Source organism: Cygnus atratus, chromosome 4, assembly GCF_013377495.2.
Source record: "Cygnus atratus isolate AKBS03 ecotype Queensland, Australia chromosome 4, CAtr_DNAZoo_HiC_assembly, whole genome shotgun sequence".
Classification (NCBI taxonomy): Eukaryota; Metazoa; Chordata; class Aves; order Anseriformes; family Anatidae; genus Cygnus; species Cygnus atratus.
In genome coordinates this window covers 33288708-33316569 of record NC_066365.1, presented here as the reverse complement: position 1 = coordinate 33316569, position 27862 = coordinate 33288708, and the positions used below count along the sequence as shown (strand labels likewise).

Genomic DNA, 27862 nt, shown 5'->3' with positions numbered 1-27862 from the left:
TCTGAAACTACTGAGCCATGTCTCCTTCTCTGCAAATTAAAGTTTTTTGTGGTTGTTGTTGATTTTAACATTTCCATCATATATTAATTCCTTCACCACCTCATCATTGCTGCTTTTGCCATTTTCCTGCATCTGACATAGTGATGAAAATCAGCCAAACACAACATAGGTAAACCCTATGCACACTTTTCTTTCTTTTGCATTACAAGAGTGGGGCACCTAAAACCATCCAAATTTACTTAACACTTAGCGATGTTTTTTACAATCATACCTTGGACTGAAAACTAACAACTGTGTAGAAATACATTGTATTTTCATGTAGTAATGTTTTAAGATTATACTTCTTTCTATTCAGATCAGTGAACAAAATTATAAAATATTTTCCACTTAACAGACACTAAAATTGTAGTATGCACGTATTAAAATTTCTGAGTCATACTCAAAATTTTTCGAGCTACTGAAAAGATTAAGAATTTACCCAAATGTTTCTCTTTAACCAAATCATACGATAATATGAAACAACTTCTTAAGTAATACAATATATATATAAGAGCCCAAAATAAGCAAACGTTAGTTCTTTCCAGTAGTTTAAAACCCTGAAATAATTTAGGAGCATATTATACTGCGTAAATCATTACATTTTTTCAAAACTTGGGGAACCTGAAAGGTCAAAAAGGCAACTTGTCCACTATTCTTTACTTGTTTCCTATTATTAACCACAAAACCATTTGTTCTTTCCACCAAGCAACACTAATACAGGAATAAAGTCTACAGCCTAGCTGTCATGGTCATAATGTTTAAAAAACTCAACTTCTTAGAAGCTTTCATAAATTCAGTGCTAGCTGATTACAACAAACCTGAGTTTTAATTTTTTCATTAACATTTTTATTGATCTAGAAGCCACAGATTAAGCACGTTTGTATGCAACATGTTAATATTTGAAAACCAGTAAGAAATATAATATGGAAATAGCAGAATACGTGAGTAATGTTAAAAAATCTGGCTTTAAAAAGGTTACACACACCTTTTAAATTCTGCGTGCAAGGAAACCAACGTAGTGCAATTATGCTAGAAAAGCCGTTGCTGCTTATAAAACGTTGTGCAGCTGTTGGAGAAGAGGGTTACAGTGACAAACAGCTTCCCTGCTACAAAGGTGGCAGGAAATCTATCAAACTGAACAATAAAATTGCAATTGAGTTTCTTTGGCTTTTTATAGCAGCTGCATGTATCTTGATGTGTAGCTCTGCAAAACCTATCCAATTCTGTAACGCTATTCCTTTATATACTAGTTCTTTATCATAGAATGGTGTTATAAATTAGTGGTAAGAAAGAAGCAAAGGGCTGTAAAAAGGAAAAATAAGCAGTAGCCCAATACAATTAGAGATGAAATAATAAAAACACAAATTGGTTATTCTCTTAGCAGTGTTAAGGAAATATTTTTCTTCCCATAACTCCCGCATTACTTTGAAAGCATACTAGAAATCAAAAACATCTGAGATGCACTTAGCATCTAACAATTTGCCCTCTGAATTATGTCTATACCGTGTAACATATGAGTCTATTTTTGTGATTCTATATGAATCTCAATATTGGTATAACAGGATACAAGAATATCAGAAATAAATAAAATTAGACGGATTAAAAATTCATTATCATTACATATTGATATATAAGGACATTTTCAAGTGATTAGTAAGGTTTCACCACAAAGAGCTTTTTAGGAATTCATCGCGATTTATGTTGATGTAATTAAAAGACAGCTATGAAAAATCACCTAGCTTTTTACTGCTAGCTGCATAAAATGCAAATATTATTTATTTAAAACCTTAAAATAGTAAATGCATAAAAAGGTGAAAAAATCCCATTTTAAAACCTTTGATCATTGCAGTATTATTCATACTGCTATTATTAAGCTAGTTTTTGGTTGCTTTTGTTGTTTAATAATTTTCCTTTGTTTTTCTTGAGGTGGATAATATTGGTGGTGGATAATTGGACACCAATGTCCAAACAAAATTATCTCCCCCAAATTCATTATAATTCCTTCAATTACAATATGGCTCTGCTGCTAGCACTGCCTGAAATCGCACGCTTCCAACCTTGCCATTGTTCAACTTCCTCCAAATTAGGTTGGAAGAAATAAAAATCCTTACATGTTGACCAGAATGCCAACAAGTTAGACTTGGGGAAACTGATACAAGAACTTAATTCTACCACCAAGGATACCTTGCTATACCGGCACGCCAGGAACAGAATATGAAAGAAGGAGCACATCATATTCTCACTTGCCATGGTACTGCGTAAAAACCATACGCAGCCTTTGTCCAAAAAAACGGTCATAAGTATCATTACCTGTATCTCATATTTTTGGTATTTTGTAAAACCACGTCTCTTGTCATAATATTTGTCCATGGGATCACTTAAATCTTTTTCTTGTTGTTGTTGCCTTTTTTTTTTTTTTTTTAAGTCTATGATCTCTAGACCATTGATTAGCCACATTAAGTCACTAAATTAAGATACTGACAAAAAATCCATATACTTACTTTCATACAGAAGCCATTTAAATGGGATTTCATACTTTGAATTATCTTATAACTCATAAAAAAGTCAAAGAATAGAGCTAAAGCTAACAGAATATGGAGAAGATAATTTTTAAATTCAATACACCAAAATCCTGTATAACAGAGGTAAAAAGGTGGTGTTCCTTCACCTCTCCATCTTTCCCCAGGGTTATTTTCCCAGCAATTTCAAACAAGCACAGAAATGCTTTAAATTATGCCAGTTTCTGTAAGAGTACATCAGGGATCTTCACACTGGCTACGGCTTGCCATTGAACAACATACTCCACCCACACCCTCTGTGTCTTGAGGGAAAGAGAACAAACAGATTTGAGAACTGCAGAGCCAACAAAAAAATGGATGATTAAGGGTATTTCAATAACTAAAATGTAATCTCTGTAAAGGGTTAAAATTTGGTAGGGTATTCTTCACACCTGGAATCCATTTAGCCAAGTGCCTGTTTAATGATATTATTCTATGCACTTTTACTATACAGATTTCTACATTTGTGTCTCCATAGCCAAATAACCACAATCAAGCTATACATATTAAGAATAAACAGAACTGCCAAATAACAGTATTCTTACTGTCTACAAAGACTGACTTTTTTGGAATAATTCATAGAAAACAAGGACCCTCAGAAATGCTAACAATTCCTTAACATCATAAAATGATCACTAGGATTCAAAGACTTGCAGATGTCCTCTTTTTACGTAGTTAAGTTGCAGACATTTAGAAAGATACAATTTAAACTTTAAGTCATCTTAACTAAGTATTTCTGATAAACCATAATTATTACAAGGCTCACACTGGCCTCAGTTTTTTTGTTCAGAAAAAGGTAGGGCAGTTACATTTCATATTACTGTTACTTGCTTGGAGATCCACTAATCACTTTTGAGGTAGAATTTTAGTTGCAACTACTACAAAAAAAAAAGGCTAATAGTCTTTCTCATACTGCAAGGATTTGCGTTCTTACCCTGCATCCCATGACAGCTTAACAGCTGAAGCATCTGTCTTAACTTTGATATCTTTGCTTTTTACTGGTTTGTTTCACAGCCTTTTCATGTTGCTTAAAGGTATTTTTGTTTATGAATAGATATGGTGCGCCCCCTTGTGTTCATGCCATTACTGAAAACGCACACCAGCACTAAAATCATTCAGAAAATGCTCCTAAAACGATTCTCATTTTTCAAAATATTTGTGCCATTTTCTGTAAGAATCAATACTATAACTATTTCAGCAACAACAAGACATATTTGTTTGAAGTGTTCAAACAACAAAATTAATACTTATTTGTCAAATATTTGAAACATTTATATCCAGTAACAGAAACAAACCCTGGTATTTTATTTCTTTTAAATATTGATCTTCACTTCAAGACAATCTCATTGTATGATCTAGCACTTTAAGACTCGAAAATTAATTATATTGCATAACAAAATTTCCCAACTATTTCAAACACTCACCTTTGAATGTGTGATAGACAGCGTATCCACCCAAACACGCCAGCCACCCCACTCATATTTGATTGCATGGTAGAGCAAAATTCGAAATATGGTATACACCATCTCAGTTATTTTCTGTTCCTCAGAAGTCTTAGGATTAAAACAGCAAAGAGAAAGCATCCACTCCTGCCAGACAGAGCACTGCAACAAACTCCTGCAAAATACACACATGCTATTTAATCAAATTTTAAAATACATCTTAGAAATATATAATCAGCCAAGCACGGTATCCAAAATCTTTAAAACCACTGCTGTATACAAGATTATCTAATTTTATGTATCAAAAACTGTATTATAGAATTTGCTGAACAGCTCTGTCTGTTTAACCAGGCTAATCCACTAGCATACCTCGTTACTTACATTGCATATTTGTATATATGGGCATAAAGTAAGTCATCTTACCTCCTATTTTCTCTGCTGTTATTAAAAAGTTTAATCATATCTGAGAGAAATGCTCGCCGAACCTCCAGAGTTTCTGGTGTCTGTGGAGAATTACGTAGCAGGATTGCAATAACCTTCAAAATCTCTGTAAAACAGTTAATGAGAAACGAAATATTAGTACTAAGCACAGTTTAAAACACTGGACACCTTCCAATATTGTTTGTATGCTAATTTCTACAAGAAAAATAATACTACATAATATATATATATATATATATATATATATATATATATATATACATACACACACACATACACTGGGAAGAAGCAAATCTCTATTTGAGTAGAAGATGTAACTATTACAAAACCCTTTTTCTAAGAGAGCTCACAAACCTGCTCACCTGCTCACCCTTCAGGGGGATTTGCAGGCCTATGCAGCTGAAGAAAACTGAAGCAGAGTTAAACTACTTTGGAATTTTTTTGAATTACCAGGTTTAAGGAACACAAATGTTACTGAATTACAAATGACTTTAAAACAAGCCAATATCAGAATGTGTCAGAACCTTTTTTGAAGAAGACAAAGTTCACATAATACATCATGTATAAAATCAACATATGAGAAAAATTCATAAATTTTGTTCTCCTTTATTAACTGTGGATTTTCAAACAATGCGAACAACTCGTGATAGTTCTTGACATTTTTTGTTATAAAATTATGTTCAAGAATGGGGACAAAACCTTCCTTATTTTAAGTTTCACCTCTTGTTATATTCTAGGAATATACTGTTTTCTGTTTTCCATGGAAACAGCCAAAACTGTGGCTATCTTTTTGAAGCAATGGGACAGTCGCTGTTCTTGTTACTTTAAAATAATTAAGTTCACTTTGTAAATCAACTAAGATGCAATTTGTACATGATCACTGTGCTAGTTTCCTCTTGTACAATTTCTCTAAATTTGTATTTGATAAAATCAGCACCAATCTTAAAAAAGTAATCTAGAAGTCACTTGTCCCTACCTAATTCCATTCTCATACCTTAAACTGCAAATAAGCTGTATTAATCACAGCAGTGACTGCCAACTTCAAAAATCCTAAGAGTATACAAATCTCATCACATCTCCTGCTTCATACAGATTTACCGTAAAGCATATGACACTGCAACCAGATTTTTCTTCTCTATCTGCTTTGCCTTCCTTTCTCATCCCCACTTTCCACATGAAGCAAACCCACAACTGTGACCTACATTTAATAACAAAGCAGCTATGAAGCTAAAAAATCTATATATCTCCAGAAAAAAAAACAAACTCCCAAAGCTACCATAACTTCATTGTGTTGTATAAAGAGTACATTAATAATGCATAGAATTCAAGAAAGGAGATCAGTATTTCCTCCTAGTTTAAAAGACATCTAAAGTTTCATATCAAGATATTTTTCCATAAAGTAACCTAAGCAAAACAGTGAGCAGATACATTTCTCCTATTTTCCATCTAGCATTGTTGCACTGAAGGTAATTTAAAATGAAGGCTGTTTCCATATTTCAGGTAATTTAGTCTGGCATCACTAAATAATGCAATCAGAATTGTGCTGGAACCTTAACATGTATTAAATCAAACTATTCTGTGCACACAAGTCTTGAAAAACCATTTCATAACATGACTGCACAGCCAAAAGGGCTGAGTTATGAACTCCATACACATTTAGACACACAAAATGTCTTTCAAAAAGACTGAAGACTTGCTTCCTAAATATCTCCAACTAAATGTACATTATCTCTTCTCTTTTATGAAAAACTGTGTATAACAGATTAGAATTAAGACTGGTGAAAGTAATTAATAAGCACTCTCAGAAAACTTTTATTCTGGTATCACTTGGAAATTTATATAAATTCTTACGAGGATTTTGTATCTTCACTGCTGAATCTGGGTCAGGATGTTGTTTATGTATCACTTGTGTGCAAATCTGTTCAGTCAGAATCTAGAGAGAAGAAAGAAGATGCCACATCAATGTCCATAAAGAGAGCCTACTGAAAAATAGTTGGATCCATCTTTTACACAGCATCATCATTATTTCATCATAGTTATACCTATTATCCAGTAATATATTTTCACCTTACTCATTATCTAGAATTGTTCATAATGAACATAAACAAGCGAGGCCAAAAAAAAATTGAAGTAGTGAGCTTTGGAAAAAAAGCAGCACTCAGCTGCATCACACTAAGGTTTTGGTGTCATCTGGAACATATCAGCACAAATATGTAAGCAATTTTCTAACAATGTCTTATAAATAATTAGGAAGATTGGATCCTAACTACAGTATATTACTACCTCAAATAGGACATTGTATGTGGTCATGGTGATTAAGCTTGTCTGAAGCATCAGCCTTTCAGCCAACAAAGAGAACAATCCATGTCCAAGCATGACTTCAGCCTTTCTCCTAAAATAGTACAGAAAGATAAAATAAGCTTACATATTAAAATAACTTAAAAATATGCCTCAAAAATCTATAATTACTGAAAACATTTTTTTCTTTTGGCACCTTAAATCTTTCACTTTGGGGTAAGGAAAAGAGCAAAGATAACAATTCTGAAAGTGCTAGTCACTCCCTGAAGACAGACATCTTTCTTTCATAAATGTGGTCAACTCTTTATACACATGGGTCCAAAAAGATGGAACACACCTTTCTTGATAAACATTAAGGTAAAGACATCTTTGTCCTCATTTATCTCAAAAATACATTTTAACCATGGACAGCGATCTCAACAGTTATCTAGCATTTTAGCAAAGTTCCCAGCTAACTCAGCTAATGAATGTCAATATCACACTTTGTGTCACAGCTCCACAACTTCATGACTTCCACAAAAAAATACACAAATTTTAAAAACATGCTGATAAAATTTATCTCAAAAAATAGCTGAGAAATCTGTGCAACACTTCCACTATTCAAAGTAAGGACAAATAGCACTGACATATGTCCATAGCCTTAGTAACATAGACACAAAGGTCATGACTGAATTGCAAATAACTTCACAGGTAAATGACCAAGCTGCAGACTCAACTGAGAAAGATTCAGAATTCCTACATTAGTCACCTAGTAAAAGGGCAAAAACTTTTATGTATTTGCAAAATACTGTTCTGTTACAGATTAAAGATAAATATTTATCTGCTTTGACTCTGAGCCATGACAACCACATAAAGTGTTTTGTCTTAGTTAAATTCACATCACAAAATGGCTTAGACATACAGGCAACCAGGCACATTAAAAAAAAAGAAGTAAAAAGTTTGTTCATATTAGCACAGTTTTAACCAATTTTATTAAGAAGGTTTAAAAAGCTATTTGAGAAATCTTAAACCTAATTTTTGGTAAGCAATCTGGGTTTCAATCTCAACGGTCTAATTCTTGCTACTGATTTCACTGGTATTATGCAAAAAGTACACTTTTAATAGCAGGCAGACAATGCAAGAAGTAAATGAACTTGATAAGGAAGTGATAATACCTAGACACTAGTAATACCACCATGTCAGAAACGGATTAATGACAAACAAATTGAAGGGTACTGAAGGGTACTGAAGAATAGCAGCTGCTACTTGGTGAAGCATATTTAATTATTAAGCACCAACATAGCTTTTTTATTTTATTTACAAAAAAATGTGTACACTCAAATACAAAGATGTACATATAAATATATAAAATCGTGTACATATAAAATCACATATATATGGTACATAAGTGTCATAAGATGATTGCTTTTTTTTTTCCCCTTCTTCACTTTTTTCTTTTTGAAAGACTTAAACCAGTACTTACTTTGGAGCAAGATGCTTTAAGAAATATCCCATCACTTTCAGAGCTTGCACCCTGATGCCTTCACTTTTTGATGCTAAAAGCTTGTAGACGACCCTAAGCAGAGAAAACACAAGGCTTCCTAAAATATTTGAAATATACAGCAGTTTTTGGCTTGAAAAATTAACTGCAGTAAAATGTAAATGAGTTTTTCTGAGGCTATTTTAAAAGGATGACTATGAATAAAAATAGAAAAAAAGCATGGCATTTCTGTCAACTGCACAACAGTTTCTGATTTCACATTTTATAATTAGATTTACAAATTTTATAGTCAAATTTAACCATCTCCCAAATATCAATATCTAAAGCATACATATAGCTGTAAAAAGGCTACTGCAACTCTTATATGCAAAGCTTTATTAATCTGATATTTACCCAGAAAACGAAACAAGCAATTGTTTTAATATATACCTGGCTGTATAGGTACAGTGATGAATAGATTTTTTTTTTTTTTTTTTACTACCACTAACATTTGCAGACAACAAAGCTAGCATTCTAGTCAAAATATTTAAGTGCCTTGAAAAGGAATTCATTTATACAACCCTCTTTATACAAGGAGGCTCTTGCTGAACATAGCTATACTAGCAAATACTCATCTCTTCTAGAAATCAGGTTTCTCAGATTGGAGCCACAGAAAAGTTAAGAAACAATAATTAGTGACAACTACGGACGTGTTGGAAGTGATCTGCCTGGCAGCCCATTCTCCAAAGCAGCATTAAAGTTTTGTCAGGATCATTCTCCCATTCAACTGTCCCAGATTACTAGAGAGCTTCTCATGTCTATGTTTTTAAAGCAGCATTCCTTCTCAGAAAATTTACCTTATTCACTGAATCAAAAGTGGGTTAAATTATATTAAAATTTTTTTAGTGTAGAAACGGGGAGTAGGCAAATTAAAATTCCTGAACAGTCCATGTTTCCGAAGTCCCTAACTTCAGAGTTCTTAATTTAGTAACCACAAGAAGGAGTTTTCAAAAGTAAAGTAGTCTTCAATGTAGTTTACCTGTATTGTCAAAAAAAGCTAAACAGTTCACTGTCAGAATTCTGCTACTGCAGGCATCCACACCTTAAGCTAGTTGGTAGGAGTTGTTCTCCCTATGGACCAGCTGCTACAGGTGATTCTAAAAGACTTAACCAGTGCCTCCAGAGATCTCTGCTGACAACAGAACACTGCCTGACCAGGGACCTTTGATGAAGAAATACATCCTCTAGCAATACGTGCTTTACCAACAACAAACCTTTCCGCTTGGTGTGCAAAGCCTATACCTCTTTCCCTCCTATCTGTCCTTTCAATATTAGCCACGTTGACCTTTGTCTCCTGTACTCAGTATCTTTCTGTGCAAATCTGTTCTCATTTCTCAAGTTCAGCACCACAAGGACTGGAGTGAACCGACTGCCACCCTACTTTCAAAGAAGTGCATCTCCAGCTCCTACTGCAAGAGCCATAAGCAGCAGATTTCAGCAGCTTACTGCTTTAACAACTGGGAGAAGTTTTCACAGGAAAGCACATTCCAGACAGTAGTGTGTGTCTATACTGGGTTTGCCTGGAATAGAGTTAGTTTTCTTCAGAGCAACCTGTACAGTGCTGCATTTTTAATTTGTGACCAAAAGTGTTGATAACACATCAGCATTTTAACTGTTGCTGAGCACTGCTTGCACAGCAACCAGACCTTCTCTGCCCCCCAAGGAAGTAGGCTGGGAGTGGCAAGTATTTATTCAGCTGGGACTGTGGACCCAAACTGACCAAAGAGATATTCCACGACATACGTACATTATGCTCAGCAATAAAACTGGGGGGAATCTTTCCCAGGTAGCCATTGCTCAGAGACTGGCTGGGCATCAAACTGCTTGCAGGAAGTGGCCTTTGCACCATTCTTTTTGCCCCACTTTTCCTCCACTTATTAAACTGTCTTCATCTCAACCCACGGATTTTTCTCAGATGTGCTCTTATGGTTCTCTTCCCCATCCTGCTGACCATTGTCCACTCACCAGAGACTCTTGCCACCCCTGCAGCACCAAACTCCTGCTCTACACCTGCTAATGATTCTCCACTAAGCAGCTTTCAGACAGCCCAAGAGAGTGAGGCACACATTTGTAACAAAGTACTAGATTCAGCTAGCTGAACAGCTCTAAAGTATTTTTTTGCAAGAAGGAAAATGAGTTTAGTCAACACAGCAAGGAGAGTATCCACACAATAGATGAAAGTTTGATAAATTAATAAACAACTAGAAATGCCATCTTACAGTGGGAAGTCCAGAAACCTTAACTATATTTGACATTACCAATTCAATCTCTAATACTGCACAGATCTCATTGTGTACATCATCTACTTCCTGAATAAAAAGAAATCAGACTAGTATTTACCTTAACTTTTCAAATAATTATTTGCAGTGCATGCTTACTATGTATTCAGCCATGTTTAGGTGCTAGTAAAGTCTTATTATGTTCATAAATAAAAAACAGTTGTTTTTTACTAATTAAAACTTAATCTTTTATTAAAACACATTTACTGAGATAGTGAAAGGTTCTAATACTGATCTTCTTCTATCAGTGTGAAAAATAACGAATGCAATGTTTTCTTGATCCTTGTAAATCTCCCATAACAACATGAGACTAAAACTGAAGTTATTTATCAGTTATATCTACTTTCTTTCATTTCTTTTTCAGACAGTACAGTACTCATTACCATGAGAACTGGTTTTGGTGCAGCTACAGCCCAGGATATTGTGCAGATCTTTGAATCTGCCAAATTTGATTTGATTACAACAACAAGGACTACTAAGCTATCTCTGAAAAAAAAAATATAATAATTTCCTACTGTTCCATGACAATTATATTGGATTAGAAGGCACAGTGTCTTACTGGACCTTTGCATGTATGTTTTCCTGAGTACATTCTTGATGAAATTTGCATAGCTTTATTAAAAAAAAAATCTGATCTCAGTGATTCTAGAGCCTTTCCAAAAATATCCCGTGTTACGACACTGCATTTTAGTTCAGCCAGTCATAAACAGTTCAAAGGACTTATCCAGAATATATAGACCTTATCTATATGTAAGTAAGCATTCACCACTAGTTATATATTACTTTACTTTTACACAGCTGAAGACAGGAAAAGATAAATAAATCCAGGACACCTCACCTAAGACAACTAAGACAAATAAAATCTAGTTCTATATCAGAACCTAAATGAAATCCCAAAAGTGATTAAAAAAAGTAATCTATAACAAATAATTTATCTTGGAGAAAGCTGCAAGCACATCAACTATAGAACCAAACCACTGAGCATGCCAACTATACACTGTTCATCCAATGAACAGAATCCATTTCCCTGCTTTTCTTAACAGTATGAGGGTTACCTAATTAAATTAAAAATATATTTTTGTACAATTATTTATTCAGATTGGTTAATTTTAAATTTTTAACTATTAAAAAATTGCAAACAGCAGGTATATCACTAAGCATACAAGCAACCCATTAAGTGACTGGAGACAATACCAGAGGAAGGCATGTAACAAACGAGACAGGAGAGCAAAATGATTTCTCACAGTGGACTCACTATTCATACTGACTTGCCCATATACTAGTTAATAAAAAAGAAAATGTCTACTGCCAGTTGTTAAATAAAAACAAACATATTACATTGGAGACCCAACATGACATTCAAATACCTTATTATTTAGAGTTTTTATTAGTTTCCCATAGCATAATACATTACCATACAAATGAAGTCAAAGCTGAAGAAAATCGGTTAAAAAAAAAACACAGCCTAGCACTAAAAAGGGAGGAAACAATTATGAACATGCCTGAATGTTGTCTCTTGAGAAAGGGCAACTGAAAAAAATGTATGTATAAATGGGGGTTAACCAATAGGTGCAACAAAACGTATGAAATGATACTCTGCCTTTACATAGCAAGAGAATTACTATTCTACATACTCTTCTAGGAATTGTTCTTCTATTTGCTTGCCTGTTCCAATCTTTTTCCTGCCATGTCCAGGCAGATTCATTTTAAATCAGAAAAGTTCAATAATGTGATTACTCTCTAAGAACTACAATAGAAAATCAGAGTACCAAGAGCCTTTTTCTAGCAGATCTTTTCCTATGCTTTTACTGTTAGTAGAATTTGCTACTTTCCCTACTTTTATATCACAGTAGTGTTAAGTAGTATCTTTCATTTTGTTGAGAACAGAGATTGTGAACAGTCCACAACAGAGCAACAATTTAAACAAATAAAGATTTTCTTCTGCAAAAGTCTGATAATGCTCTACACATTAAAAAAAAAATAAAAAAGCTAACAAAGATAAGAAGAAACCTGAAACCATTTTTGTCAAACTTTCCCATTCCAAAAACATATGCAAGAATGGGAGGCAAAAGACTAAATGCTTGTAGATGAAGACTTAACTTCTATGTATAGACTAACTCAAATTGATCACTACCTGTTTAGGCACGACCAGCAGCTTGGAAACATTTTTTAAAAAGGCCTCATTGATGATAAATCCAACATCACCTCTTGTCAAAAGAACACCTGGACACAAAAATCTCCCAAGAGGAGGAGTCTGAGACTGCAACACATGTACTGATGAGGACCTTTCAGATTTCATGGGAATTCTAGCAAGCAACAGTATGGTCAAAGTACTATTTCCTTTCCCACTTACAAAATTCAACTTACTGTAATCCATTCCTCTGATCAAAAGCAGGGATCATAGAACTTGGATGCTCTGACATCAGAGCAACAAGCAACTGCAAGACATCCATTAGATTGTCATCCTGTTGAATAAAAGTTATAAATTTGAATTAAAATGCATCTATGCTAGGGCATTGTTTTGGTTAAAAGTATCACTACAAAATACTTTAAAATTATCTGGAGAGTTAATAGTAAACCAAGGACCAAAACAATTAGGCCAGGATCAAAAGAGCTATAAGACCTGGAAGGCAAGTGCACGTAACCAGGAGAAAATATTATGAAAAAAATATTTTCTTTTATAGAGTGAAAAATGACACATCTGTGTCTGGGAAGTAAGCCTTTGACAGGGAATGGACTATTAGACTATGTTATTTCTTTCCATGCACATACTCATTTGTATGCACATTTCCCTCTCTTTTACTGCACAGGAGCTAGAAATAAACGCTGCACATTTTCTGGGACACAGGGTGGTGTTTAACACAAAATCTCTACTAATAAATGTCCACCCTAGGAAAAAAAATACCATAGCTTGCCACAGGCAATGTTTAAAATGGGTAATTCAAGCTGTTCAGTAAAGTTTTTCACACTAATAGTCTAAAGCACTTTAAACTACAGCTTATGAATTTGTTCCAAGTTAATTATAATTAAAAATAACCTATGAAGTAGCAAAATGCAACTGTTTCTTCTTTTCCCATTCTTCGTGGTATTAAAAGGAACGCTGTCAGAATTTTGCACTTTTGAACAAATATTCTGGTTCTTTCCCTATCAGAAAGTCAATTTTATATCCCTCTGAAGAACTGTTTTTACCTAAAGATATTACTAGCTTTTATCACATACACTATCACTAATGAATAAGCCCTATGATAAGGTTGAATTTTACTTTTTTGTTGGTGTTTTTTCTGAATATACATCTAGATACCTAATTCTTTGGGATTCAGCGTTGTAGACTTGACCACGCAAATTTTAAAAGTTAAAAATATAACCTTCTCATCTGAAGGCCACATAAAGCTTTTGCTATTCTGGTTTACTCTTATATGTTACCAAGAGTCTTATTTTTTTACATCTCCATATAAAGTAGAATGACTTAAGTTGCTTCACCATGATACTGCCAAGCGTATGGACCAGTAACAAGCACAGAGAATAAAAGAAAAATATAGGTGTAAACAGAAAAGAAAAGGAAAATCTGTACTGCTTGAAGTTCAATTAATTCCTTATTTTACCCATTTCAAGCACCCTTACAGAGATGAGATCAGTTAGATTTATGTCCCCATTTCCCTTGTCTTTGATGTTGCATCTGGCATAAAGTGCCTTTTCCTGGTGCTAAAATATGAAGATGCAGATGTATCAGTGGTAACCAACATTTTCTCCCAATTAAGTTTATATGCTTCTTGTAGATGCCATTAACATACATCTTTATTTTTTAATGCATGTTTTCAATTTTATTGCTTTATTTAAGAAGCAAAATAAAAAGGACTGAAAAACAAAACAAAAAATATTACTTAGGCAGCATAAAACAACATTTTGTCTTTTTTTTTTTTTTTAAGTCAGTTTCACCATCTGTTTTTCTGCTTGGCAAATCGGTTTTCAGAACAACATAGGAAACCATTTTGACTTACTGGCTTAATGAACTTCAATTTAACATTGAACATAGTGCTTAAATCACTGCAAGAATATTGGCAGTTTGGCACACTACAATAGTTAGTATTTGCTACTTCCTCTACAGAGCCATCTTGTGGCATAAAGAAGGTAATTCTATGGAAATAGAGAGACTTTTGTGATCACAAACTCAAGTATTGCACAGAAAAACAAACATTTAAAAATTACCTCATGGATAGTGAGAAGATAATTGAGGATTGCCTGCAATTCTTCTTCTTTTATTCCATAGTCCTTTAAAAATAATCAAGTTTTAACCATCATCTTTCAAGTACAAAAGAATCGTTCCCAAAAGAGCATCATTACAAGCCATTATTGTTATACAATGTAAGTCTCACAAGACAAATTTGCTTTCATTTGGTTCTATAATAGTTTCATAGATAGAAGATAGCTTTTTATGTGCACAGAAAGGACCCATTGAAGGTTAAAAGAAGTGCATTAAGACAACTCCAATACAGGCATAAAAATAGGCTGGATAGTAATATAGTACAAGAAATTGCTAGAGTAACATAACAGTGTATGTTAATTGATACATAGAATATGAACTGAGAGCTTTCCATTAGTAAAATAATTAAATTAAGGTGGCAAAGAGGATTCAAAGTAGACCTGGATGTTTAATTATAAACCTGTTAGCTAGGCCGATAGCCAACTTTGCATCTTACTTTCCACTATGGAATCCTAACTTCAGTTGCTTTCAATTTCACAGGAATTAAAAGCCATAAATGATTTAACATCAGGAATATGCCTTGAGGGTTTTTTGGTGAAAATAAAAACAAAAATATTAGTTTCTAAGAACAGGATCAGGGAAGAGCAGATTTTTTCTTTTCTAGGGCTTTCATTTTTTAAAGTAAGTCTCACAATTCCCCAAAAGATTTTGCACCATTGTGTACAAATAGAAAATTTGCAGAAAAATCAGCATTCTATCATGGACATCCTTTTTACTGTCTTTGTGGAACTCTATCCTAAACTGTCCAAGCTATAAATCTCTGACATATAAAAATAAAAATAAATCTTAATGAAAGTCCTTTAGAGTTTGATAACTAATTTTTCCCTTACACAGAACATCTGCTTTAACGAAAAAGGATGAGAATCAGGAGCAGAACTTTTCTAGTAGTTACTCCTCCCAGTTGCTGGGGCTCTGGATAGCAGCACAGGGTCCCTTAGCAACACAGAGGAAGAAAGGAAAGGGAGCTAGATTCAAACACAGAGAAGACATGGCACACAGGAGGGAAGGAAGAAGAGAGAAATCAAAACTTGAAATAGGAGAGGGTTAAGACAACTCTATAAGCAGCAGAACTGCTGAATTTCTGTATTCCTCTACTGTGTAACAAATGGTTGTAAAATTTATTGGTAATCTCTCTCATCCTCCTCTGTCCAACTGGCCCACAACATATAACGTCAAATACTGCTCTTCAGTCTTTAAGCACTTAGCTGCACGTGGCATTTTCTTTTTTGTAAGGTAACGATATACACAGCTCTACTTTTGATTAAAACAGTTTAAACAGGAGAAAAATGCATTTTCCAGCACTGCTGTCTGTGGCAAGGCCACAACAAAAGATGCACCTTATGTGGTATTTCTATTTACTTATTTGTTTACAAAACTCAGCATGCTTAGAAAAAATACTATATTAAAGTGGATTTCCTTATGAAAGTAAATTTGGATATCCTACCTTCATCACTAGCTGTTTAACGAACATCAACAAGAATGCTCGCAAAGATAAAATTTCTTTTTGAGTAGGCCTTGGCCCATCTACAAAGAAAGAAAAGTAGGTACACGGAATGCAAATTAACAGTGGTTAATAACATAGCATACATTTTAACATAAAAGGCATTCACTGTGTGAAGAGGACACAATGCTAGGCACAGCTATTTTTCTTTCACTTCAAAGTGCAAAATAGTAATACATTCTATTACTATTTATTAGTAAAATCCCTGACCATTGAGGTTCTAGTAAACTTTTATTAAATATGGTTTTCTAAACTCTTCTACATTCTTTTCAAAATTTGATCGTTTGTTTGCAGGATCTACAAACCAACTTCATGCAAGGAAAAAGACTGATATGAGAACTTTATCAGAATTTCCAGATAATTTTTGCAGTTTAAAATTGTTTTTAAAAGTTCTTCTCCTAAAGCTGAAAGGAAGAGCTACATGCTTTTATTACACATTGGCTACACACACAATAAAAATCAATCCTGCAATGCCATATCTGAAGATTACCTTGAAAGCCAAAGACTTAATTTGTTAACTCCAAGTCAAGAGGACTTGCTTCTGCCATTTCTGTGCAGAGCAGACCTCCACTAAAGCATTTTAAATACTCAAACACTGAGTAGTTCCCAGGAGAGGCAGGGTTAAAACAACAGGTGCAACCAAATGTCAAAGCCAAGTAAAAGCTTTCATACCGAAAGCAAATGAACAGTTGCAAGTACATTTCTAGTAGTTTTTACATTTGCTCATAGGTTTACATTTTTTATGATCTTATTCATCAGGGAAAAGCAAATCAAGTAGCAAATGCAAGTGATTATACAAGCCTATGTATCCTATACAGGATAAGCACACAGGAATATTTGGTTTAAGAACAGTTATTTTCAATACAGACCAGCCTAGTGAAAATCAGCCATTAATTTAAATAAGATTACCCTACATATATACTTTCCTTAGATTCAATACATCAGTTCATAAACTAATTTAGTAAACTCATATTTTCACGAAAAAAATAGGCAAAAAGTTAACTTTGCTACTTACAGGATGCTAAATACTACGAAGTATTCTTTGCAACCAGGCGCAAGTCTACCCTTTTAAAACCCTACCATTTCTACAATCACTTCCATCTAGTATTATTTCATGTGGGTCTTTGGTCACAGAGGATATTATTTGTTTCAAATGTTTTCATTGGTTTCTTAAAAAGACCTTTTTCAAGAATATCCTATGGACTCTGCTTGAACTGTTCCAGCAAACCCATTCCATTAAAGTATCTGAAACACTTACAGTTCTCCTCTATACAGTGCATACAGCACTGCTTAAAACAAACATCAGCTTGTAAGAGTAGAAATTAATACATACCTACGCCTTTGGGAGTTATACCACTGCGATCCTGAGGATTCACTACCCAGTAATAATACTTTAGGGTATGCATGACCAAAAGAACGGTCCCAACCCTCCGGATTGCACCATAGATGTTAACAGTGCCAATGAACTCCGTAGATAAATAAGTATACAGGATCAGCTGAACCTACAACACCCAGTTAGGAGATTAAAAATCATTAAAGAAAAATTAGAGCACATCAGGCAACTGCATTCTTAAATTTCACATATTAAAATTTCTTAAAGTAATAGATTTTCTCAGCATAGTCACAAAACTCTGAAAGCTCTTAAAAACTGTTGAAAAAAATGATTTTATTTCTAAAACTATAGATTGTTGTGGGGTTTATTGCTGTTTGTTTTTTAAAGGTGGTGCACACTTAAAAGAACATGAAAGCCCAACATTCACACAATCACTGATAAGTGAGGTTGGAAGGCACCTCTGGAGATCATCCAAACTCGCTGATCAGAATAGGGTCAACTACACCAGACTGCTCAGGACTGTGCCTAGCTGGGTTTGAAAATACTCAAAGATGGACACTCCACAACCTCTCTGAGCACCTTACTCCAGTTTGTTCATCCTCATAGTAAGAAAATTGTTTCTTACATTTACATTGAATTTCTTGTCTTTAAATTTGTGCCCATTGCCTCTCCTCCTTTTCACTGGGCTCCACAAAGAATCTAGATCTGTCTTCCCTCCCCCATTAGGTATTTGCACATGACAAGATGATCCTGCCTGAGCCTTCTCTTATCCAGGCTGAACAGTCTCAGCTCTCTCTGCCTCTCCTCATGTGTCAGATGCTCCAGTCCCTTAATCTTCTCTGCCTGTTGATAGACCTGTTCCAATATGTTTATGTCTCCCTTATACTGGGGGGAGCTCAGAACTGGATGCAGTAGCCCAGGTATGTCATACCTACGTTGAGTAGAGGGGCAAGACTACCTCCCTCAACCTGCTGGCTACACTCTGCCTAATGCAGCCCATGATCTTGTTGGCCACCTTGGCCATACAGGCATGTTGCTGGCTCACATATTGAGAGGAAATATGTATACTTCTACTCTCCTTCATAGATGAACTTACAAATTGTTTCATATGTCTGCAGTTAGAACAACAATACTTATACTTAGCTACCAGACATTTAAAGATATTAATAAAATGCCATATTTTGTTGAGCAACATAAAAGATGAATGAAATGTCCAGTATAATTATTTTCAGAGAGGAAATAATTCATTTGTAAGCTATCTGTAATATTTATGCCACAGTGTTTATTCTTGATATCAGTTCAGAACCTGAAATGAATGACTGTTTTGCATAACCACATTTCTTGTTTTTTGAAGTTTGACAAAGAATTAACATAAAACTTTCAAATGATCTGTTTAAAAAGCAAAACAAAATTCCTTAAAAAGATGAGGGCTTTAAGTTTTCTCCAAGAACAATGGACTGAAAATGCTGTACTACATCAAAATACACCTTTTAAAGATCTTAAAACAAAAGAAAGACTAACTATAGTAAATTCCAAGCCATGAGTAATCCTATAATTTCTTCCTGAAAAAGCAACAACCTACACAAGGTTTTCCATTAATTATTCCCATGTCTATACACTACATCCAGAAAGTGTTGAAAAAAACCACAAATGTTCTAAAAAATAAAAATAAAAAAGCAGAGGGTTCAACATCAACTTAATGGTCAACAAGGCTGCCATTCTGTGGACAAGCGTTTTCTCCTTGCATGATGTTATGTGGAAAAAAAATGACAGAAGGTAAATGTTGAGAGTAACAAAACTTTGCTAATCAGACAAAGTCAAGAAAAAATGTCAAAGATTTTTTGTTCAATATATTTTTTTCATTTCCTTCGGTCAATGCTACTTGTAACTAGAAAGATTCCAACATTTGTCAGAAGTACTGACTTCAGACAGGAAGTATCCTTTTATTATGGGAAGGGGCATACATAAGCATTTAAGCCTATAATAAATTTATTTCTTTATTGCTGAGAAATAACGACTTAGGTAATTCTTTATTAATTTACGTTAGCTGTAGCAAACAAATGTTTTACCGTAACTTCAACAGTAACATTGTTAGTGCTGTCTCAGTTTTTGAAATGAGTAACAAACTCTCATGGAGGGGATCAAGAAAAAAGTCTGGTAAAAAGATTTTAAGTAGAACTAACTGGAAAGCTTCCATCCAAGCAGTTCACTCTCAAAGAACACAGATTCACCAGAACAAAAGAACTCTTCAGGGAGAACCTCAATTTAAACAAAGACTTCAAATTAGACACCCAGCATGGTTTCTCTTAAAAATCTCTGGGGTTTGCCTATTAATCCAACGCTGACTGGGTCAGGAACACCAGAAGTCACCACACTCTGCTCTGCTGAATGCTGCAAGTTTCCAAACTTCCTGAATGTTTTGGGAGTTTGCAACACTTGACCACTATATGCAGAAAAGTAGCCTATGTAATTTCTGCTGGGAGCCAGGATCTTTAACTGTGGCAGGCAAGGCTTACTCTCAAAACTTCCGAAAAGATATATCAAAAGGTACCTTACTCATAAGAATAAACAATTTTACCTGTGCTGGGATATGAATCCATATTGCAGGATTAAGGAGAACATGATCACACAGCTGTTTCAGCAAGGGCACCCCATTTTGTAAGTTGCTCAGGTATTTTGAAAAGGCAAGGCATAACTCTAGTACAGCTCGTGTAACATGGGCTTTGGAAGACTGCAAAAGAAAATCTGCTTAAGCAAGAACCCTGCAACAGTCTAGGAAGATTATTTCTCCCCCCAAAACCCACAATATTAATGCAAGACATGAAAAAAGTATTGCTTTACCTTTTCCAGACTATATCCTATCACAAGGAAGCCCTTACAGGAAAGCATCTGTTCTTGCATAGCAATGGAGTTCTTCAACAACTCCATGATAAAAGCCAATAACGTAGAACTGAAAAATATAGTATTTTAGTAAAGTGTTACCACAATGAGACAAAAGGTGTTTTCAAATTAACTCTTCCAACACAAAAACCAGAAATAAAATTAATGCATTAAATAAGTGCTTAGATCAGAATTTCTGAAACAAAACCAAAGATTAAATTTAGAAACCTCTAATTTCTTGCTATTTATTAATGCATTTCTAACTTGAAATTTTGGACTCTGAGATAATAGCAAAATTCTTCTAAAAACACATTCTTGCAGAAAAGCAACATGGTGCGTGGTTCTCTCTGCTTCATGTTTCAGTTACAGAATTCTGCAAGATCAGAGACGAATGCTATTCCACTTGCTACTGCTTTGCTTTCCAATGAGCAGATACTGGAATTATTTCTCTAGACAGCTTTGCTCTTAGTTTGAGCTAATACAACTCCACAATGCTGCCAGAAGGAATGGTCATGCCTCTGCCCTTGTGTCACAACATTAGTGCCTATGTATCTAGACCAGCCAGCTGAAAAACCCTCTCTTGATGGGTTACTTGGCATCTGGATCAAATCCTCGACTCATCACATAGATGTACAAGACTAAGCCATCTCAGGAGAGGTCTTGAGATATACAAATGGGCTGAAGGAACATTGTGACCACTCCCTCTTCACAATAGTATGGATGTAGATCATCTTTCAACTGTCATGAAACTACAATTGCAATGAAACAGAACAAATAAACCATGATACTAATGCAATTCCTTTGCTTTAGTACTACTCTGAGGAACTACACCAGTTTCTGTGCCTGTTCAGAAGTTGGACTGAGTGGAAACAGTGTTGAAACCAGAGGAAAAGCCAAAAGATTTATACACTCTTAAAGCTCAGCAGTAATAATGAATAGTAGAGGAAAGAAAAATGACAGCTCTAGACTGTTTTAGGTTTTACTTCAAATGTCAAAATACTAACTATTTCAAGAATGCTAACAGGTGAGCTGAAAACAGATCATGGTTTCATTCTTCTGTTCTGCTTTGAAGATCCATCTTCCATAATGTCTGAAGACAAAAAAAATCCAAGGAAAAACTAAATATAAGCCCCAAAAAGATGAAATTTTCACTTTCTCTAGAAGCCCTCCCCAGTGGATTTTCTCTGTGACAGGAATAAGCTCAGAAAGTTGTCCATAATTCTGTTACACAACAAAATGTGAGGTAAAATATGCGTGCCTTTTGATTCTGTGTGAACTGTCAAAGAAAATTCAGTACAAAATAAATATACCTCACTATATGCTCAACAACAACACTGTCTTTTTGTTTTTAGACATAACTAATTGTTCCACAAGTGAATTTAAACTATACTGCTGCTTATTAGAGCAAGAGGTAATTTCATATACATAAAAAAGAAACAAAGAACAGAACACAATAACTACAATGCACTCACCAAACAGTTGTGTCTACGTGGTCTGATGAATATTGCCTATAGTCCAATTGTGCAAAGAGAGGAAAAAGTACCTGCACTCCTCCAATAGAGTGCAGGGCACTCTGGATAGAATGTGTTAAGACTGCTTTCACATCCTGACAAAAAAGAAATTTTAAAAAAAAAATCTCTTTGAGAAACTGTTATTAAAAGTTTGTTAGAAATAGTTCAAAATTTCTTCAATATAAAAACTGTACTATTACCCAAAAAAAGACATACAGCTACAGCCACCCACAGCTACAGCCACCCTAAATGCCCAGTCTGGCTTTAGAGACCATCTGCACTGTAGATCCTCAGATGAATATATAGCAGGTGGCTTTCAAACTCTGAAAAAAGTCTTTAGTAATACGGAAACTCTAGAAAAAGCTTCTAGCAAAGTAAAAGACTAATGCATTCAAAACATAGGGAAGAAAAGACTATCGTATCAACAGGGCAAAGGACTGGAGACAGGCAATATTTGCAGAGGACCAAAAGTATGTGACAAATTAGGAAGAAGAAAGTTTCTGACTGGTTAACACAGTTTCTTAGTAATACGAACATTTTCTAGGCTGTAACCTTTATAAAAAACCTTTTCTTAGAACTGATGTGCATCCACATTAATTCAAGAAGCAGAAACCACGCGAACACACCAGTGAGGTAAAGGTCCATTTGACTATACACACAACATCACAAACTGAAGTAGAATTATGAAACAGAGGGAAGATCAGAGAAGCTGCCCGCTCTTGCTATTTTCCCGACTGCAGGTAAGGCAGATGTTCCAGTTCAGATAATGGTCACAGAAAAAAGTCAGGTGGCCTGACAGTATACACAGGCTTGGTAATTTCAGCAACTAATACTGACTCCTCACCACCCACATCGCTTTGGAGATTGAGGTAGTAAAGTGTTCAGCTGTGTTAGGAACTGCAAGAGGAAAAGAACTGAGATGACCCAGACAGAAAAAAAAAAAAAAAAAAAAAAAAACCATGTATCAGCAGCTACTCCCCATCTCATCCAAATCCCTGTAAAATTTGATTTTCAGGTTTTCAAACAGAAATCATCTATATCCTCCAAATCTATGAAAATGTTGATATACCTGCAGCATGAGTGCATGTGGTGAATGAACAAAAATAGAAGGGTTATCCTTAGGGGATGACTCTAGACAGAGCTGTGCATCTGTAGCCCTTGGATTGTACATAAAAGCAATAGCACTGGATAGTTTGCCATCATACAGCAACAATTTGTGATGTTCATCAAGGAAGAGATCACTTTCTGCCTTGAATTTGAATGTTCCCTGGAATGAGAAGCAGGGTTGAAGAAGAGAAAAGGAAAAAAAAATTACATCATATACATTGAAGATACAGTTTTGAACACAATTATTAACAGAAAATGACATTGTTTATTAATCAATTTTACAGAATTAGAACTGCAAGATTTCTTTTTTGACCCCTGAAGAGTGACATTGCCAAAATGGTAGACAATGTAAAAGAAAGACATTAGCTAAGAAACAGAATGACAGTCAACAATGTTCACTCAGAAGGAACTAATAATTGAGGAACAGACAGAACAGGAACCATCTTTTCAGCGTATGTTTGTACAGCTGCTGGGGAATAACAGTCTTCAATTAGTACCCCTCAGGGCTGTGACAAAACAAATAATAAATCACTGCAACAAAACTAATCTTCAGCACTAACTTTACACATTAAGAAAAACTGACTAGCAAAATCAACTACAACTCTTGTTTCCTAAAACAAATACATAATACTTGATCTAGTTTTCAGCCTCAATGAGGAAGTTAACCTAGCCAGAGAAAAGTGTTGTTATCCCTCTCCCAACCACCAACACAGAAATGTTGAGATGTAAACAAGAACCCAATTAAATAATTGAATTACTGTTTACTTGTAGTTTGTAAGAAGATATGTAGGCGCTTATGGAAAAAAATGTGGAACAGTTTAATAAAAAGATCACATGGTAAGAATATTATCAGAGACACATAGAGGTGTCACAACATTCTTAAAATCCACCATAAAGAACATTACCAGAATTAAACTTTGGGAGCTTTATAGTCAATTCCACACTACCTTATATCCCAGACCAAGCTGATAAATGGCAAAGATCTGAGCAGCATTGAGAGCCTCACTAAAAAGGTAAACAGATGTCATTTGTCCACAAAACACTCGATTGGCATCTGCTGTTTCTGAAGAGCCCAGGAAACATTTGTCAAATGTCTGAAAAGGAAATAGGGTTTAAATTAAGCTACACAATTAAATTATGCAAATAATGTAGGTTATCATTTTTATATTAAAAAAAATCTCGAGGTCTTAGCAGAAACAAATATTAAGTTTTCATATGTATAAGCAGAATCTACTCGCTTACCAAAGAGTTGTTATTGATTTTATTTTAACATTTTTTTTAAAATGCATAAAATAGGGGAGGTTTATTTATAAAAAAAGGTAATAAAATGGTAAAGGACAACTATTTGATCCATCAAAACGATCAACTACAGATGCTGGTATAGAGAGATTACTTACATCACTGGTGTTGACAAACCACGTTATTTCTCCATAAGATGCCAGCTCCCCATTCACGTAACATCGAAGCTCACTATTCTTCCAGCGGTTATAGATGTGCACAATAGTAACCATATACCACTAAACAATAAGAAAACAATTTATAAAATTCTATAGACACTGAATGTAGCTCAATCATTAAAGTGGGGCATGCTACAACAAATTCAACAGTTTCTTTGAATTAAATTAAGACTGAAAGTTTTACGTTAAGTAAAAAAAGACGACATCATTGGTGAGTTTTCCTGCACAGCTCTATCAAAGGATAATCTATTTTTCCACAAAAAGTAGACACAGCTTAAAAGCTTAAAAGATATTTATGGCATAAAACTCAAAAAAAAATCATGACAACATAGAAACATTTATACTGAAACCACTATGTAAATAAGTTCTAAGCTGGGTTACACTTAGAATGATGGACTATTGTAAATGTTGTCATTCCAAAGAGCAAGGATGGCTCCAGACTTAAAAGACTTTCAAAGGCTGTACATGTCAAATTGTCACAAACAGAATCCATATTTACAGCAAGGGATTACTGATAAGAAATTCCTGAGGAGGCCTGCTGTCCCACGAAATGTTTACACCAGTTGCTCCAGAAACATTAGCAGAATTTCTAACTGAAATGGAAAACATTTTCAAGAAAGCATAATACTGCTTAATAGACAAGCAGGTCTTGAATATTAACAATAGAGTCAACTCATATTTTAATTCTTACATTTAAAAAGATTTATAGAGAAAAGTTCCGAATGTAAGGGGATATGTTCTGGACAATTCAATGAACATGATGTACAAAAGATTAATTCAATTAATCTGTTGTTTTCCAACCTGTAAAAAGAGCAAACTCCTAGTAAGTGCCCTGGTTTGATAAAGAAAAATACATATGGGTTAGTAAACACTCTTTCTAAAATAACACTGCATTTGTCCACACTGAGTATTAAGCAATGACCGAAAGATGAGCCTTCGCAAAACCCTTGTGGAAAAAAAGAGAAAATCTGGAGACAGAAGGAAACACAGTATAAACACAGAAAAAAAAAAGACAACTAGACTTATCAGAGAAATCACACGAGCTTCAAAAATTCATAAAACCTCTGGTAAACTGCGTTTTCTTGCTTTTTCTTATGCATATCGTAAGTAAAAATTAAAAGAAATAGGAATTCAGAACAAAAATTCATTTTGCTCATTCCAGCGTAAATATTCTTCTGCAGAAGGGTGAACCTAATAAATAACAACACCAGTCCCTCTAGGATACCTTTTTAGAGACACATTCTACAAATATAACACCTAGTTACACATGTACCTAGTTAACTCCTAATTACACACGTGTAAACACATGCACATTTTTGTAATTCATGAAACCCGTTTCAAAGATTTTACTGTTTTTTACTCACCTTTTGTGGCTTGAAGTCAAATTTTACACAATGCTGAAAACCTTTTCCCTTTGATTTTATGGATGTTACAATCAAGCAGCCTCCAACAAAGTGAGCAGAATAGCCAAGTCCTTTGTTCGTTCGAAAACTATCAAATTAGAACAAAGTCAGCATTGTGCATAGATGGAAACAAACCGTTGAACAAATAGTAATAATTGGATATCAGAAATACGGTTTTTATGTTAATACTCACCAATATAAGTAAGGCTTATCCTTGTCCACATTGATATTATTTACAGGATCCATTCTTAACCAAGTGTGAAAAGTAAATCCATTCTGGTAGGGCCACTTGGCTATAGGAGGTAAGGCAATAGCCTAAAAAAAAGTAAAGTTGTTCATGTAGAATGATGAACATCGTGATACAAAGAATATATAGTTTAAGACATACATTACAGATGTGTACGTGACCACTGTGTATTCTTCCTCTAACCAAAAAAAATCTGGCCCAACTTCCATACTTTTTTTGTACACCATTCTTTGTACTCCATTGTTAAATATTTATTAAATCTAAATATTTAAAAACTGGTCTTTATATCTCAAATAAAACTATCAATAGTAACCCATGCTTCAAAATTTAAATGCTTCGGTGGAATCATCACAACATAAAAACTCCTCAAAATGTAAATTCAAGATTTGTTTTTGTGATAGCCTATCAGAATAAACAAATTTATAAACTTATTTTCACATAGTGTTGGCAGTCAGGAAAACAATTGATTATGAAGAGAAGTGGGCCACAAAAAAAAAAAAAAGCATTTATGAATTTATATAAGAATTTATTTATCAACAAATTGTTTTCTTTCTTGAAATTCACATCCAGATAGCCTTCCAGTTAGAATGTGACAGTCTTATAAATTTCCTTAAAAGAAAGGTGATACAATCCCCAGCCAAAATCCTGATACCAAACACTGTACAAACAGTAGCTTAAAAGCTCCTAAATTATAAACTGTGCAGCTGGGCCCTTTGTTTCAGACAGTTGAGTTCTGTTGCATATTTTTTCTTTAACATTACCATCAACTTTCTTGCAACGCACACTTCAACTAAGACTGCCATAAACTCTGATCAAAGACGCTGTCCAGGTGATCAATGCCAATGAACAAAAAGCAAAGCACTTGAGTGTCATCAAACTCCCATGCTCCATTCAGCTATCCTTGACCAAATAAAATGCTATAAATCCTTCACTATATACCAGCTAATTAATCAAATTGCATGTCTTTGAGGCCAACGTTTGGGAACTGGTAGTACTATCATTTGGTTTATATCGCAATGGATTTTGGAGCATTTTATTAAATACTTAATATCTAAGACTTCTCGATTTAAAAATAAATGACAATATTGACATTGGAATTATTGAAGCAGCCCAATATAGTTCAGGCATTCAATAAAATTATCAGACATGAAATGCAAGAATAGTACATTAACAGCCAAAACAAACAGAAACATGTCTATTGCCAAGTTCCATTGTATGTGAAACATAGTAAGTGCAGCAGCACTCTTCTAGTAGTCCACATTTTTCAATTTTAAAAGTTTTCATTCCAAAGAAGGACATTATGTCATCAAGTTGGTAAAGTTTACTCTCAAGCCACCAAGGCACAAAGGTAATGGCTTGTGTGAAGAACATTGCATAGTCATCTGATATTCTGAATTAACCATGAAGTTATGAACATACCATTTCATCCTACAATTTTAGGAGCTAAAACACTGACACTTCTCAGAGTAGTCAGGCCGTACAGCATTTTCCAACTAGCTCATTAGTTTCAAATTCTTTTTCCACGTAAACAGTACAAAAATTTAATATGAAGTCATCTGAACAATTATCTTAAAAGCTAACCACTG

The 27862-nt window shown here is 34.5% G+C and overlaps 1 protein-coding gene across 1 annotated transcript in view; it reads right to left on the bottom strand.

The window, feature by feature from the left end:
- Positions 1 to 27862, bottom strand: part of LRBA (LPS responsive beige-like anchor protein) — a 395790-nt gene that overhangs the window by 327519 nt on the left and 40409 nt on the right. Inside the window, exons 6-22 of the mRNA XM_050710360.1 lie at positions 26223 to 26344; positions 25991 to 26117; positions 24567 to 24686; positions 24117 to 24263; positions 23132 to 23329; positions 22024 to 22157; positions 20513 to 20621; positions 20250 to 20402; positions 17672 to 17840; positions 16282 to 16361; positions 14783 to 14845; positions 12944 to 13041; positions 8241 to 8333; positions 6764 to 6872; positions 6332 to 6413; positions 4463 to 4586; positions 4022 to 4214 (exon numbers count right to left, since the gene is read on the bottom strand). Coding sequence (XP_050566317.1) covers positions 4022 to 4214; positions 4463 to 4586; positions 6332 to 6413; positions 6764 to 6872; positions 8241 to 8333; positions 12944 to 13041; positions 14783 to 14845; positions 16282 to 16361; positions 17672 to 17840; positions 20250 to 20402; positions 20513 to 20621; positions 22024 to 22157; positions 23132 to 23329; positions 24117 to 24263; positions 24567 to 24686; positions 25991 to 26117; positions 26223 to 26344 — 2121 coding nt within the window. The remainder of the gene's footprint in view (positions 1 to 4021; positions 4215 to 4462; positions 4587 to 6331; positions 6414 to 6763; positions 6873 to 8240; positions 8334 to 12943; positions 13042 to 14782; positions 14846 to 16281; positions 16362 to 17671; positions 17841 to 20249; positions 20403 to 20512; positions 20622 to 22023; positions 22158 to 23131; positions 23330 to 24116; positions 24264 to 24566; positions 24687 to 25990; positions 26118 to 26222; positions 26345 to 27862) is intronic.